At 42.6% G+C, this 17,666-nt stretch overlaps 1 protein-coding gene across 1 annotated transcript in view; it reads right to left on the reverse strand.

Annotated features, from left to right (window-relative positions):
• The window catches only part of grk4 (G protein-coupled receptor kinase 4), a 118,964-nt gene that overhangs the window by 33,702 nt on the left and 67,596 nt on the right, over positions 1–17,666 (reverse strand). Inside the window, exon 3 of the mRNA XM_043703776.1 lies at positions 3,043–3,155. Within this exon, the coding sequence (XP_043559711.1) occupies positions 3,043–3,155 (113 nt within the window). The remainder of the gene's footprint in view (positions 1–3,042; positions 3,156–17,666) is intronic.

The raw sequence follows: 17,666 nt of genomic DNA on the forward strand, positions 1-17,666 counted from the left end.
ATCACTTAGCTTCACTTAGTGTTGTGAATCTTCAGACTTCTCTACCCCAGAATGCTATGGAAATGTAATCATTAAGTATGTTCAGGTTAGAGATTTCTAGATGTAAAGAAATATCATGGAATTAAAGAAAGAGCATTGAAAAATGGCCAGGAGGTAAATCAGCCATAGCCTCACTGAATGGTGGGGCAGGCTCGATAGACCAAATGGCCTATTCTTGCTCCTATTTCCTACTTTTCTAAATTCTAGAAAAGTCCAGAAGCTCAACTAGCCATCGCTTTAACTAGTGGAAAAGGTCCTTCCCTTATTGAAGGTTCAAATAAGTTTAAACCAAATCTAGTACTGTATATAATATAATGCATTAGATGCTATACAGTAGTGAAATACAAATGGTTGACTAGTGTGTTGCGCAATTTGCTGTCATGCAATCTAGTTAATTAATTAACCCCTCTCCATACATTAGGTACACATAAATAAGGAAGAAAAAACATTGTTCGTTTTTGACCATTTACATCAAACCATCTGAAACAACTTTGGCTCAGTGGAAAGAGTGAGATCAGAAGGACATATATTCAAATCGCACTGAACAATAAATGATTAGATTCCCTATAGTGTGGAAACAGGCCCTTCGGCCCAACAAGTCCACACTGACCCTCCGAAGAGTAACCCACCCAGACCCATTTCCCTCTGACTAATGCACCTAACACTATGGGCAATTTAGCATTGCCAATTCACCGGACCTGTGGGACGAAACCGGAGCACCTGGAGGAAACCCACGCAGACATGGGGAGAATGTGCAAACTCCACACAGTCGCCAGAGGCTGGAATTGAACCTGGGACCCTGGTGCTGTGACACAGCAGTGCTAACCACTGAGCCACCGTGCACAATCCCATGACATTCTTCAAAATAGTGTATGGAGATTCTTCCCCAGTGTTCCGGCCAACAAAATAAACAGATTATCATGTCATGCATTGCAATGATTTTTGTGGGAGCTTGCTATGCATGAAAATTGGCCACCACGACAGCTACATTTCAACAGTGATGTTCAAAAGTCATCAGCCATGAAGCTTTTTAGGTTCATCTTGAGTTTGTGCAAAGAACCAGGAGCGACATCAATTCATAACTTTCTCAATAAACCATCTACACAGTTGGGTAAGTGAAGGGGATAAACTAGATTGAAGCAAATTTTAGAAAGATGCAAATTCATTTCCTGTTTCCACACTGTAATCTAATCTAATCTAATCTAATAACTTTCTCAATAAACCATCTACACAGTTGGGTAAGTGAAGGGGATAAACTAGATTGAAGCAAATTTTAGAAAGATGCAAATTCATTTCCCCATTTATAAAGGTCCAATTACTCGAACACAGCATGATTTGATAAATCGTTTCTTCAGGCTGAGTCACGTCCAGAATCTATCAACATATTGCATTTCACCAGGACGCACCTATTTGTCAATGGAGTAATTGTATGAAGTCTGCAACAAAGGCTGTTCTCAAATTTAATTCTGGCTTTTCTGTGCCCTCAGCTGACTTGGTCCTAAACTAAACTCTCTCCTAAAAACTCTCTCTCCCTTCACAATGCTCCTTGAAATATATCTCTTTGACTAAGCTGTCACTTGTCCCAAAATCTCATGTGGCCGTGTGTCAAATTAGGACACTGTGAAGTACTTTTGGATAGGTTACGATATTAAAGGCACTTTATCAAAGACAAATTACTGCCATTGGTTTTTAACCAGTTACAAGGTCTCTCTTTCCATAGTAAAGTTAAAAATCACCCAACACCAGGTTATAGTCCAACAGGTTTATTTGGAAGCACTAGCTTTCAGAGCACTGCTCCTTCATCAGGTGGTTGTCAACCACCTGAAGAAGCAATGCTTCGAAAGCTAGTGCTTCATGTTGGGCTAGAACCTGATGTTGTGTGATTTTTAACTTTGTCCACCCCAGTCCAACACCAGCTCCTCCAAATCATGGTTTCCATAGTAAGTCACTTTAGAGTGATACAAGGATTGCATTTGTCACAAGTAGCTAGACAAAGGCACGATAAAAATATAATTTTTTTTTATACTATTTAATTTCTCAAACAAAGCTGCTTCTGGTACGAGAGGTTTAAGTTGCCTGCAAATTGTATACCTATAGCTAACGAGACTGAAATCTATCTGGCAACATGGAAAATTGCCCAGGGATGTCCTGTACACAAAAAGCATGACAAATCCAACCAGGCCAATTCCCACCCCCATCAGTCTGTTCTCAATCATCAGTGAAGTGATGGAAGGTGTCAACCAACACTGCTATCAAGCAGCACCTGCTCAGCAATATCCTGCTCACTGATGCTCAGTTTGGCATCTGCCAGGTCTCTTCAGCTCCTGTCCTTATTACAGCCTTCATTCAAACATAGACAAAAGAACTGAATTCCAGAGGTGAGAGGAATTCTCTGACATCAAAGTCACATTTGATCAAGTATGGCATCAAGAAGCCCTGACAAAGCTGGAGTTATTAGGAGACAATAGGAAAACTCGTTGCTGGTTGGATTCATGTATGGCACAAAGGAAGATGGCTGTGGTTGTTGGAGATCAGACATCTCAGCTCTAGTAGTTCCTCAGGGTCCTAGGCCCCATCTTCAGCTGCTGACCTTCCTTCCATCATAAGGTAAGAAGTAGAGGTGTTCACTGATGATTGCACAATGTTCAGCACCATTAGCAAATCCTCAGATACAAAGGAAGTGGTGCCCAAATGCGTTAAGACCAGGACAACATCCAGGTTTGGGCTGACAAATAAATTCATGTTACACAAGCGGCCAGACAATGACTATACCAAACAAGGCAGAATCTAACCATCGTCCCTTGACATTCAGTAGTGTTATCATTGAATGCCCCATTATCAACATCCTAATTGGCTGCAATTGATTGATATAATTAATCAACAGTTCCATCACTGATCCATCACAGATTAATTGGATGGTAGAATACAAACTAGAAGGATCTTGATCATCTTCTCTTGTGAACCTGACTTAAACGTTAAAATTGCGCTGAAGTAAAGACTTACCACTGCATCCAGGAATTCAATGCATCGCTTCAATTCAACTCTGGTCTCGCAGAACTGCCTGAAAAGGGTTCTTCCAATTGGTTGCTTGTCACACAGGTTGTAATAATCCCTTTCTGAAAAATAAAAAGCAACATTATTTATGAGAAAAGTGCAGAAGCCACCAAACAGTCAGTGTGATATCAATGGTCCATATCTTTACAAATTGACAGGAATACTTAACATGTATAGAACTAATGACTATCCAGATAATATCGTCATTTAATCAAAAGTTCTGGGAATTAATGGCAAATTAATCAGCTTGAGAGGTTTAATACTTTTAATCTTGCTTTACATTTGATCAAATCCATATTCCTTAAGGATGTAATCACAGGAAAGCTGTCATTTCACAGAGGGGGGCGATCGGTAGATATCTACATGATACGAAGTCTGGAACGCCATTCCTCCCCAACAAACATGTTGAGATAACAGGTCATTTAACATGTCAAAATGGAGATTGAAACAGAGTTAACACAGAGTCCGGTATGACTCTTCAGAGCAAGTTGCTAAGTTTGTCCAGCATTCTGATTTCCAGCATCTACAGTATTTTGCCTCAACATCTTAACTCTGTTTCTCTCTCCACAGGCTGTCAGACCTGCTGAGTTTCTCTAGCATTTTCACTTTTATTTCAGAATGCCAGCATCCACAGAATTTCACTTTTAAGGATTTATGGAATGGGGTCCCATGACTCCAGCAAAGAGTAGATTTGGAAGGATTTCATTTAAATATATAATGCTATAAACTGACTTGGCAATGTATATATGGGCACATTATTTTAAATTAAATATTAGGAAGAAATAAAACAGAAAGGGTATGCAAACCTTGAAACAGATTAGGCGCCAGGAAATAATGTGACTGGACTAGCAATCTGGAGGCCCTAGCTAATTTTCTGAGGACGTGAGTTCAAATCTCACTCTGGCAGCCAGTGAATTCAGCTCAACTAATAAATCTGAAATATAAAGCTTGTTTCATTCTTGAGGTCACCATTACGGTTATCAATTACTGTGAAATTATCTGACTCACCAATCTCCTTTAGGGAAAGATATCTGCAATCTGTACCTGGTCTGACCTACATCAGACTCCAGACCCACACCATTGTAATTGATTAATTGCTGAAAATGTGTTGCTGGAAAAGCGCAGCAGGTCAGGCAGCATCCAAGGAACAGGAGAATCGACGCTTCGGGCATAAGCCCTTCTTCAGGAATGACACCTAATTGATTAATTGACCAAAGGGACCTTGGAATGCTGGTTCATCATTCCTTGAAAGTGGAGTCACAGGTAGATAGGATAGTGAAGGAGGAGTTTGGCATGCTTTCCCTTATTGGTCAGCGCACTGAGCACAGGAGTTGGGAGGTCATGTTGCAGCTGTACAGGACATTGCTGAGGCAAATTTTACACCTAATTGATTAATTGACCAAAGAGACCTTGGAATGCTGGTTCATCATTCCTTGAAAGTGGAGTCACAGGTAGATCGGTTAGTGAAGGAGGAGTTTGGCATGCTTTCCCTTATTGGTCAGCGCACTGAGCACAGGAGTTGGGAGGTCATGTTGCAGCTGTACAGGACATTGCTGAGGCAAATTTTAGAGTACTGTCAAACTTGAAAGGGTTCAGTAAAGATTTACAAGCATGTTGCCAGGGTTGGAGGGTCTGAGCTATAGGGAGAGGCTGATTGGCTGAGGCTATTTATCCTGGAGCATCAGAGGCTGAGGGGTGATCTTGTAGAGATTTACAAAATTATGAGGGGCAAGGATAGAATAAATGGACAAAGTCTTTTCCCTGGGGTCAGGGAGTCCAGAACTAGAGGGCATAGGTTTCGGGTGAGAGGGGAAAGCTATAAAACTATCCTATCTACCTGCGACTCCACTTTCAATGAGCTATGAACCTGCACTCCAAGGTCTCTTTGTTCAGCAACACTCCCTAGGACCTTACCATTAAGTGTAAAAGTCCTGCTAAGACTTGCTTTCCCAAAATTCAGCACCTCACATTTATCTGAATTAAACTCCACCTGCCACTTCTCAGCCCATTGGCCCATCTGGTCCAGATCCTGTTGTAATCGGAGGTAACCCTCTTCGCTGTCCACTACACCTCCAATTTTGATGTCATCTGCAAACTTACTAACTGTACCTCTTATGCTCGCATCCAAATCATTTAAGACATGATTTCCCATGTACAAAGCCATGTTGACTATCCCTAATCGGTCCTTGCCTTTCCAGATACATATACAGCCTGTCCCTCAGGATTCCCTCCAACACCTTGCCCACCACCAAATTCAGGCTCACTGGTCTATAGTTCCCTGATTTGTCCTTACTACCCTTCTTAAACAGTGGCACCATGTTAGCCAACGTCCAGTCTTCCTGCACCTCACCTGTGACAATCAATGATACAAATATCTTAACAAGAGGCCCAGCAATCACTTCTCTAGCTTCCCACAGAGTTCTAGGGAACACTTGATCAGGTCCTGCGGATTTATCTACCTTTACCCATTTCAAGACATCCAGCACCTCCTCCTGTGTAATATGGATATTTTGCAACATTCTATACCTTCCAAATTCTTTTCCACGGTAAATACTGATGCAAAATACTCCCGTCTTTTCCCCATGAAAGAAGGTCCAAAACTACAGTACATAGGTTTCAGGTGAGAGTGGAAAGATATAAAAGGGACGTAAGAGGCAAGTGTTTCACGCAGAGGGTGGAGCGTGTATGGAATGAGCTGCCAGAGGAAGTGGAGGAGGATAGTACAATTACAACATTTAAAAAAGCGTCTGGATGGGTATATAAATAGGAAAGGTTTGTAGGGATATGGGCCAAATTTTGGCAAATGTGGGATATCTGGTCTGCATGGACGAGTTGGACAGAAGGGTCTATTTCTGTGCTGTACATCTTTATGACTTTAATGATTCTTAACTGTCTGTTGAAATGCCTTAAAGAGCCAATCATTCAAGGGAAATTAGGAATGGCTAGCATTGTACCTTTGTCCCACAACATAGCTCATAAACCTCCCCTCACCCAACCCAAGAATCAGGACCATATTGGATGAAATTGATAGCTCATGCAGTAGACATGGAGTCACTGGAAAGGTCCAGAAAGGGAGCTGGACAAGGTCCATAATGCAAGTTGGTTTCACTGCACCTGAAAGAACAGATGAGATGATATGCAAAATACCTCATTAGGAATTTATTTTGATTGCCGATTGATTTCAATCCAATTGCATAAGTGGAATAGGACCAGAGCTGAATAGCCTACTCCTAAACTTGTACAGATAGTTCTAGACTGTTCTGGAGTTGGCCTAAGCATTTGTTTTGAATTCATTAGGTTATTTTGTACCTCCTGGGACTTCGGACGTGGAGAATTTTGAAATCAAGATGGGAGTATCATGTCCGAAAGGAACGGACTCTGTCTGACCCAGAGATCCTCCGATACCAGGAAAAGTCTGAACTGCCTGCCAATCTCTCTAACTGCTTAGAAAGTAGCGCAGGCAGTGCACATACACGCGGTATACATATACGCACGCAGACGCAAGATGGCACCAAACTCCACTCCCCAACCAACAAGTCTACAAATTCTAATTGAATCCAGAAGCACAACAATGTCACATTTGGAAACAAAATTACAGAATACTGAACACATGGCAATGCAATCAAACACAGGCCACACTAAACCTCCTGCATCTCCCACATAAATCCTGCCACTACCAACAAATAATTATCTCGATACAATTCACTTACAGTATGAACAGCTCAATGCTCTCAAAACAAAGTGAAACACAGTTGTACAAGTGGACGATTTGACAAAGGAGTTAACATTTTACTTGGTACTTGAATGAGGTCTCTGTCTCTCACATACACATGCACCCAACCAACCACCAGTAATTGTTCTTGTTCCATCAGCAATATGGTGGAAACAATGCTGGATTAATTAATTAACAATCGCTTTTTGGCTTTTATCTCTGGCCTTTAAGAGTCTTTAAGATTACCCAAGGTAGACCGAAAGAGGATGCTTCCATTCAATAGGGAAATCAGAACTAGGTAACTGTAAATTTAAGTGACTAACCAAATCCCACAGGGAATTCAGGATCAACCTCTTTGGTGGTTTGCTGGAGCAAGTTTGAGATGTTGAATGGCCTACTCCTGTTCCCAGTTCGCTATTTACAAGTTTGGAAAGTGGGGAACATGTTACTATAATAAGTAATCAAGTAAAATGGGATTATAATAGATGGTGGTTTCTAATGGTACAGACTCATAGAACATAGAACGTTACAGCGCAGTACAGGCCCTTCGGTCCTCGATGTTGCACCGACCTGCAAAATTGATCTGATGCGTATCTAACCTACACCATTACTATCCATATGCATGTCCGATGCCCATTTAAATGCCCTTAAAGTCGGAGAGTCTACTACTACTGCAGGCAGGCCATTCCACACCCCTACTATTCTGAGTGAAGAAACAATCCCTAATATCTGTCCAAAATCTATCACCCCTCAATTTAAAGCTATGTCCCCTTGTGTTGCCTTCACCATCCAAGGAAAAAGGCTCTCACTGTCCACCCTATCTAACCTTCCGGTTATCTTACATGTCTCGATTAAGTCACCTCTCAATCATCTTCTCTCCAACGAAAACAGCCTCAGTTCCCTCAGCCTATCCTCGTAAGACCTTCCTTCCATACCAGGCACCATCCTAGTAAATCTCCTCTGAACCCTTTGTGAAGCTTCCACATCCTTCCTATAATGCAGTGACTAGAACCGCACGCAATACCCCAGATGCAGCCGCACCAGTGTCTTGTACAGCTGAAGCATGAGCTCGTGGCTCCAAAACTCAATACCCCTACCAATAAACACCAACACACCACATGCCTTCTTAACAACCCTATCAACCTGGGTGGCAACTTTCAGGGATTTAGGCACCTGGACACAGATCTCTCTGTTCATCTACACTGCCAAGAATTTTACCATTAGCCCAGTACTCTGCATTCCTGTTACTTTTTCTAAAGTGAACTACCTCACACTTTTCTGCATTAAACTCCATTTGCCATTTCTCAGCCCAGCTGAGGGTTGGAGGAGGTTTCCAGGGTTGGAGGATTTGAGCTACAGGAGAGGCTGAACAGGCTGGGGCTGTTTCCCCTGGAGCATCAGAGGCTGAGGGGTGACCTTATAGAGGTTTACAAAATTATGAGGGGTATAGAGTCAGAGTGGATAGGGTAAATAGGCAAAGTCTTTTCCCTGGGGTCGGGAAGTCCAGAACTAGAGGGCATAAGTCGAGGGTGAGAGGGGAAAGATATAAAAGAGACCTACGGGGCAACTGTTTCCACAAAGAGGGTGGTACGTGTATGGAATGAGCTGCCAGAGGAAGTGGTGGAGGCTGGTACAATTGCAACATTTAAGAGGCATTTGGATGGGTATATGAATAGGAAGGGTTTGGAGGGATATGGGCCGGGTGCTAGCAGGTGGGACTAGATTGGGTTGGGATATCTGGTCGGTATGGACGGGTTAGACCGAAGGGTCTGTTTCCACGCTGTACATCTCTATGACTCTGCATCTTATCTACGTCCCTCTGTAACCCACAACATCCTTCGGCAATATCCATACCTCTGCCTACCTTAGTTTCAACTGTAAATCTACTAACCAATCCTTCTATACCCACCTCCAGATAGTTTATAAAAATGACAAACAGCAGTGGCCCCAAAACAGATCCATGTGTCACACCACTGGTAACTGAGCTCCAGGATGAACATTTCCCATCAACCACCACCCTCTGTCTTCTTTCAGCAAGCCAATTTCTGATTCAAACCACTAAATCACCTTCAATCCCAAAATTCCTTATTTTGTGAAATAGCCTACTGTGTGGAACCTTATCAAACACCTTACTGAAGTCCATATACACCACATCAGCCGCCTTACCTTCATCCACCTGTTTTGTCACCTTCTTGAAGAACTCACTAAAGTTAGTAAGGCATGACCTAGACTTCTCAAAACTGTGTTGACTACCCCTAATCAAATTATTCCTTTCCAGGTGATTATAAATCCTCTCTTGTAACCTTTTCCAATACCTTACCCACAACCGAAGTAAGGCTCACTGGCCTATAATTACCAGGGTTGGCCTGACTCCCTTTCTTAAACAAGGGAAAATTTGCTCTCCTCCAGTCTTCTGACACTAGTCCTGTCGACAATGATGACAAAGATTGATGCCAAAGGCTATGCAATCGCCTCCCAAGCTTCCCAGAGAATCAGAGGATAAATCCCATCCAGCTCCAGGGTCTTATCTATTTTCAGATCTTCCAAAATTGGGAAATCTTCCTCTTTGTCACCCTCGACCCCATCTAATCTTGTAGCCTGCATCTCTGTATTCTCACTAACATTGCCCTTTTCCAGTGTGAATACTGACAAAAAGTATTCATTAAGCGCTTCCCCATGTCCTCAGATTCCTTCCACAACTTTCCACTACTATTTTTGTTAGGCCCTAAACCTTCTCTAGTATCTTACTCAATGGGCCAAAAGACCTTTTACTGTGCTGTCAACCTGAGTTAAAAGTGTAACTACACTTTAAACCTAGCTCAATCATTGTAAATCAGTTTGGCAGACACTGAAAGGCACAATATAGAAAAACAAGTCTTTCTTTACTCCTCTTCCAAAGCTATTAGTACCTCACAAATCTCCTTTCCCTTCAGCAAGAACTCTTAATGACATTAATCAACTTTTGTCTATTCAGTCACTTGAGATTACCTAGAAATTATACCCAGCTGGATCCTTCTGGTGTCAAAACTCTCTAGAGTGTATATCACACATACTGGATGTTGGCATCTTGTTTTCAAAACAACATCCAAGCAGCATTACATCATGTGTTGACTATCCCTCCTGGAGTAGGAGTATACAATTCAGCCTCTCGGGCCTGCTCCAATTAATACAATTATGACTGATCTCCTCTTGGCCTCAACTCTATTTTTCTGCCTGTTCCCCATAACCCTTCAACTCTAATTGAAAATTGGTCTATCTCCTCAAATTTCTTCAGTGTCCTAGCATCCACACACTCTAAGGCAGTGAAATCACAGAGTAATTTCTCCTCACTGATGTGTTTTAAATTTGCCACTTTCGTCCTAAAACTATGCCCTTTCATTCTAGATTGCCTCACAAGGCAAAATATCCTTTCTACATCTAGGTTACCAATCTCCTTTAACATCTTGTATATGTCAATTAGATCTCCTCTCATCCTTCTAAACACCACAGTACAGGCTTAATCTGTTCAATCTCTCATCATAAAACAAGCCTTTCACTTCTAGACTTAATCAAATGAATCATATCTGATATATGATTGATTCGCAAAAACAGGAAGGCAGATTATTATCTGAATGGTGGCGGTTTAGGAAAGGGTGAGGTGCAACGAGATCTGGGTGTCATGGTGGAACAGTTGCTGGAGGCTATGAAGAAAGCGAATGGCATGCTGGCCTTCATTGCAAGAGGATTTGAGTATTAAAGCATGTCTTGCTGCAGTTATACAGGGCCTTGGTGAGGCTACATCTTGAGTTTTGTTTGGACTTTTGGTTTCCTACTTTGGGGAAGGACATTCTTGCTACTGAGGGAATCCAGCAAACGCTCACCAGACTGCATATATATGTATATGTGTGTGCGTGCGCGTGCGTGCGTGCATGTGTATGCATGCGTGTGTGTAGAATGGTCTTGAACTTGGCAAAGTCCAGAACTAGGGATCACAGTCTCAGAATAGAGGGTAAGCCATTCAGGACTGAGATGAGGAAGAACTTCTTCACTCAGTTGTGAGCCTGTGGAATTCTCTCCCACAGGAAGCTGTTGGGGTCAGTTTGTTAGATATATTCAAGAGGGAGCTGGACATGGCCCCTTGCGGCTGAAAGGATCAAGGACAATGAAGAGAAAGCAGGAGTTGGATACAGAGATTACACGATCAGCCATGATCATATAGAATGGTGGCACAGGCTCAAAGGGCCCAATGGCCTACTCCTGCACCTATTTTCTATGTCTCCAATGCAATAACATCCTTCCTATTCCACTGGTTAGAATCATAACTGGCAGAAAGGTAGTGGTTATTGAAGGTCAATCCTCTCAGCCAAAAGACATCACTGCAGGAGTTCCTTGAAGGTAATGTCCAAGTTCCAACCATCTTCAGATGTTTCAATGATCTTCCCTCCATCATAAGGTCAGAAGCGGGGATGTTCTTGATGATTATACAATGTTCAGCACAAAGAAACATAGAAAATAGCAGGACATTCACAGCCCTTTGAGCCTGCATTACTATTCAATATGATCATGGCTGATCACGTAATCTCAGTATCCCATTCCCACTTTCTCTCCATACCGCTGGATCCCTTTAGCCACAAGAGCCATGTCCAGCTCCCTCCTGAATATATCGAATGAACTAACCCCAACAGCTTCCTGTCAGAGAGAATTCCACAGGTTCACAGCTCTAAAGACATTCTTCCTCATCTCAGTCCTGAATAGCTTATCTCTTATTCTTAGACTGTGACCCCTTAGTTCTGGGCTTCCCCAACATTGGGAACATTCTTCCCACATCTAGCCTGTCCAGTCCCATCAGGATTTCATATGGTTCAAGCGCAGTTGATCCAATCTTTTCTCATACGTTAGCACCATTTGTGACTCCACAGATACTGAAGTAGTCCACGTCATTTTGCAGTAAGGACTGAACAATATTCAGGTTGGGGTGATATGGCAACATCAGCATGATCCAAGTGCCAAGCATTGACAAGATCCAATATACCATCATCCCTTCTTCCAAAATGCACTGGAGTGTCAGCGTTGAAGTCTGTCCTCCAGCCCTAGAGTCGGACTTGATCCCAGAGGCTGTGGCTTAGTGTGTAAGGTTTCTGAACCATATGGCTGGCATCTTTGCCCATGATTACTGTAGTCTAATGATTTGATATAAATGGATCTCCAAATCTTTATACACCTTCACTATTCCCAGTTTTCACCATTTAAGTAATGAAACAAGTCTTAGTTTTACCTTGTATAATCGATTCATCAACACTGCCCTCCTGCACTGAGTGAACTCCATCTGCAACGTAACCAATAACCAACTCCTATCAAAGCTGCCATCTCTGTGGAGGTTTTAATAAAATGCCCTCCAACCTCAAACATCCTTATCCGTCCTCCCATACATCTTTATTTTATAACCAATAAACAAATGAATTCAATTAGAATAGTTTTAAACAGCTCTATAATTTTGCTGCCATTGGCCCAAAGATTCATCTTTAATTCTTGAAGGGTTAAATTAATACCAGGCAAAAGGAAAATCAAATCTAAGTTGTTATAACATCAAAACAATTCTGAAGTCCACACTCTCCGTTACCTTTAGTAGTACCGGAATCATGTTGCAGAAAAACATGGCACTCACCTTTCACTCAGTGACCAACTCCCAAACCCCCTCAACAGGAACAATATGAAATGATGAGTTAAATCACTTTTCCTTTGCTTATTGTCCCAGGGGTGCCTCAGCTTGACTTCGTACTGCCACGGAATCACAGAAACAGACCATTTGGCCGAAGGGTTCCATGCTGATAATTACACTTCACCCTCATGGCCTCTCCTCCCCACCCCCATCACTTCATCCTCTCTTCCCCTCACATAGGTAGCAAGCCTCCCTTTGACGGAACAGGGTCAAGGAGCAAAATGACTAACTCTGGCTCCTGAATGCATTTAACCCTCAATAATGACTAACAAAAACATCACAGTTGTTAGTAATGGAATCTTGCTGTGCAGAAAACTTGGCCCTCAGCTTCGGTTGTCAAACAAACTTTGCTTTCTTAGCTTGTGAAACAATGAGAGGCCCTGTTGGCATGCTTGGTGCTATTCAAATGCCAATATGTTCCTTCCTTCTATTGCTGCAATAGAAACTTTGATTAATAAAAGTCTGCCTTTCCACACTCTGTTAAATAATCCCTCCTGAAGTGATAACCTGCGCCGTGCAGCTATCCATCCAAAGCACTTCTGTTAATGACTGACGTATTTCCTATGTTTCAACTGTACTGCCAACCCCACAAGCACATAAAACAGCAGACAAACTTTTCCAAATAAAAATCAAGAGATTTGGCTTAAAGACTATAAATTTCTTTTCTTCTTCCCGAACAAAAGTCAATATACATTGACAATCAACTTAATGTTTGGTTCATTTAATCTCTAACCAGTTACAGATAATCCCACAGTTTATCTGTGTTTATAAAATTTTGCACACAATCTCCATGCCCCCCACTTAATTTTCTTTACCCTTCCATTCCAAATTAAAGTAAATTAACATTCCATTAAAAATGAAATCGCGTTCCAATTTTTTTGTGTTTGTTCATTCAGAACATTGGCTCCCTCAGCTAACATAGGTAAAAACGTTCTTCCCTTTCTCCCTCACCTTGTCAGATTTGTGGATAGATTTTGATTTGATTGCTGGGATACAGCGTAAAATTTACTAATGTAACGGCAGGAAGCCAAGGTACTGACGTCACTTCCTGTCATGGGAAACGACAATCACGTCAAATATAAAAGCAGATTTGGCTGCAACTGGAAGATTACACGCCAGCATCAAGACAGTACAAACTGGGTGAAATCTGAAAGCGATCTGGATCTGGAACAGGCATGATGGTCAGAATGGCCTTCTCCAGTGCTGTAACCAATTATGAACAATAAGATCATATGAATTAGGAATAGTGGTAGACCATTCATTCCTACAAGCCAGCCCCTCCATTTGTTAAGATCAGAGTTGATCAGCCTATGCTCCAAATTACCACATTCCCATCCATCTCCCAGTGAAAATGTTGGGGTCTTGGGGTGCAAATGTGGTCCCCATTGGCTGTTCCTTGTGTCTGGATGAAGAACGGATTGTCGAAGGTGAAGACATTGTGGTCGAGGATGAAGTGATGAGTTCTAAGATGGTGCCTGGAGATTGGCAGTCATTGGCGTTAAGGACTGACGCTGTTGTAGCGATGCTGTCATCATGTGGGATGCTGGTGTAGAATGCCGAAATGTCCAGTGACGAGGAATGTTCCTAGTTTACTGTCCGTGGGTGCTGAGTTTCTAAAAGAAATCTGGAGTGCTGGGAGACACAGGAATTCATCAGATGAATGAGACTCTAGGAATTCTTCCAAGATGCCACCAGCAAGCCTAGTGAGACAGCCAACAAACCAGGACAGTTGACAGAGAGATCTGTGGTGGAGTGACTAAAGGAGTCTTTAATTCAGACCTCTCCGGAGGGCTGCTGCCCTGGGCTTGACATATATGCTCCAACCATCAGGAAATGTGTAAACGCCAAATTCATCAGCCGCACTCAAGGTGGAGCAAACATCACCTGATCACAAGGCAGCGCCATCCATGCTCTCAAGACCAACCGCAACACTGTCATCAAACCAGCAGATAAAGAAATAGCCATCATCATACAGAATAGAATGGACTACTGCAAGGAAGTGTACCGACAACTGAACAGCCAGGAACACTACAGGCAACACTACTGGCCTAACCGACCAAAGAACACGCCCGTGAACTAAACAGATTGATCAAGACCTGTGATCCAGTCCTTCAGAGTGCTCTGTGCACTCTCATCCCACCTACTTCTCGTGTAGGAGACTTCCACTGCCTTCTGAAGATACACAAAGCCAACACACCTGGACATCTCATTGCATTAGGCAAAGGGACCCTGCATGAGAATCTCTCTGCCTATGTTGAGGACATCCTGAAACCCATTGTACAGGGAACCCCCAGCTTCCGGCATGACACTACAAAACTTCTTACAGGACCTCAGCACCCACGGCCCAGTCGAACCAGGAACATTCCTCATCACTATGGACGTTTCGGCACTCTACACCAGCATTGCCTATGATGACAGCATTGGTGCAACAACCTCAGCACAACCGCCAAATCTCTAGGCACCATCCTATAACTCATCCATTTTCATGCACAAGCTCAAAAAAGACTTCTTTGCTGCACAGGGCCTCCAACCAGACTATACACCAGATACATTGATGTACCCTCCCCCACTAGCTACCTGACAAAGAAGCAGCACTTCAAAAGTCTGTGCTTTCAAATAAACCTGTTGGACTATAACCTGATGTTGTATGATGCTTAGCTTTGTACATCCCAGTTCAATACCAGCACCTCCACATCACGGCAATAATCGACACAACCAACTGCTGGCTCAAAGTGGAGAGGATCTCCAAGAAAATTGCGCATATTGATACAGACATCAAGTTTCTGCAGAAATGCAAGAAAGTAAATAAGATCCCAAAAGGACTATGGATCAGAAACCCACTCAGTCAACCTACAATGCACACATACATCCTCTCACAGGAGTACTCGTCTAGACCAGGCCAGGCCACCTCAAAATATTTTAAGGTAACCCAGATTCTGACTGTTTCTTATTTTAAAGACAGACATGAAGTGGATATTCTAGGTGTGATGCAGCTCGTCAAGCTACTCAGCTTTAAGCAAAACAGAATTTATTTAAAGACTACATTTGAAACACGAATAAAGAAAACAGAATTTAGAATAACTTAACTATTTGAAAACCCAACTCAATACATCAACTTAACTAAGGAGTTGTTCCCATTCCCGCAACATCCCATAGACATACCCCTTGGCAAAAGGTAAATTCAAACTCAGGATCTGACAGGCAGGAGAGATTTCAGAGAGAAAGCCAGTCAGAAACCATCGGAAGTTTAGAACCTTGCTCCAATGCAAGCAACTTCTCACAGTTACAACAAAAAAAAACTATTAAAAAACCTGAACTGGAAGAACGATCACTCCCCTGCCATTGTTAAAACAGGCTCACGCCCAGACATTTCGGCACCTCTACCTTTACGACCTCTTTTTAAAAAAAAACAAAATAACTTTGATAAAGCGGCAGTATCGTCACAATGTACTCTGTCACACTCGTGCACACTCCCTCTCAAACACGCACACACACTGTCCCCCTCTCTCTCGCATGCACACACATAAATCTATGGAGTGAATTTGTAGTGCACATTTGCATTTGCGGATACATTCTATTTTGTTCAAAAAGCATTCAATCTGAAGGTAATATGATATTTTATAAATTCCTACTTTGTGTATCCCAACCTGGAGTCACACCAGACAGATTCTAACCTTACACCTTTGACACAAGCTGAGATGTCACTTTTTAAATACGATGATGAAACCTTCAGTTATCCTGGGGCAGTGACTTGAAATTAATTCTGGAATTTACATATTAATCAATTGAAATCTGCATCCTCATTCTAAGTGATTAAAGACTTAACAGCCATCTAGATTTGTCTTCTAAAATGCATCAGTTATATGATAGTTAGAATTTATAAGTAAAACAACAATGTCCTATGTATCCTACCCCACTAGCGACCTGGGGAAGGAGCAGCACTCAAAGCTTGTACTTCCAAATAAACCTGTTGGACTATAACCTGGTCTTAAAACATGTTTGAGTAAGTCCAGCAATAGCAACAGTTTGGAGGGATATGGGCCAAGTGCAGGCAGGAGAGACTGGTTTAGTTTGGAAACATGGTCGGCATGGACTAGTCAGACAGAAGGGTCCATTTCCGGGCTGTGTAACTCTTACGATAGCCTTTTTTTCTAAATCACATTTCATCTTATCACATCTCTCACAATTTCAGCATGTCTGCTACACGCCAGATGTACTGCACTGGCTGTGGGGTGTACATTGTGATGTCTTGATGAACTGCAATTCTCTACTTTTAAATGTCTTTCTTAACTTGTGTTAGTTCCTTTTCTGTTGCTAGCACGTTCTCCCCGGGCCTGCATCAGTTTCCTCCCACAGTCCAAAGATGTGCAAGTCAGATGGTTTGGCCATACTAAATTACCCCAGACATGCACAGGCTAGGTGTTCTCTAGACATGGCAGGTAATTTATTTGGAACTCCGAGTACACAAGATTATGCAACAATCCAACAGGAGAGATATAGCTGTAGCATTAACAGAAAGAGAAAGAGAGAATTACATTGTCCATCAAAGCAAGTTATTCTTGTGCCATTAGAATTTCCAAAACAAAAATAGCAGCAACCTTCCCTTTGGGAAATATTAATAGAACGTATTCTCACATAGTCGGAGAGATGCCAACTTGCCAAATTACAGGGGGTAAGCTGCTACCACTTGCAATTCATTTGAGTGAGGGTTTCACCTTATCCAAAGACCAGAGACCATAATATCTGTAACTCTTGCAGGACCCTGCACAGACCATGTGGCGCTGGTGGGGGGTGGTTAATGTCCCGGCGGCAGTTGGAAATGAAGAGGTCGAGGGCAGGTAATAGGCCAGCGCGGGGTGTCCAGGTGGATGCAGTGTGTTGGAGGTGGGCAAAGGGGTCCTCAGAAGGTGGGCGGGAGTCCTGATTGTGAAAGTAAGCTCGGAGGCAGAGGCGACGGAAGAATTGTTCGACGTCACGGCGTGTATTAAATTCATTGATGCGTGGACGGAGGGGGATGAAGGTGAATCCTTTGCTGAGGACCGATCGTTCGTCCTCAGTGAGTGGGAGTTCTGAGAGGGATGGTGAAAACTCGGCAGGGCTGGGAGTTGGGATCTGGTGTGGGTGTAGAGCTGGGAGTGGGGGCGGAACCTGTAACTGGCGTGG

The sequence above is a fragment of the Chiloscyllium plagiosum genome, chromosome 2, assembly GCF_004010195.1.
Source record: "Chiloscyllium plagiosum isolate BGI_BamShark_2017 chromosome 2, ASM401019v2, whole genome shotgun sequence".
NCBI classification, from domain to species: domain Eukaryota; kingdom Metazoa; phylum Chordata; class Chondrichthyes; order Orectolobiformes; family Hemiscylliidae; genus Chiloscyllium; species Chiloscyllium plagiosum.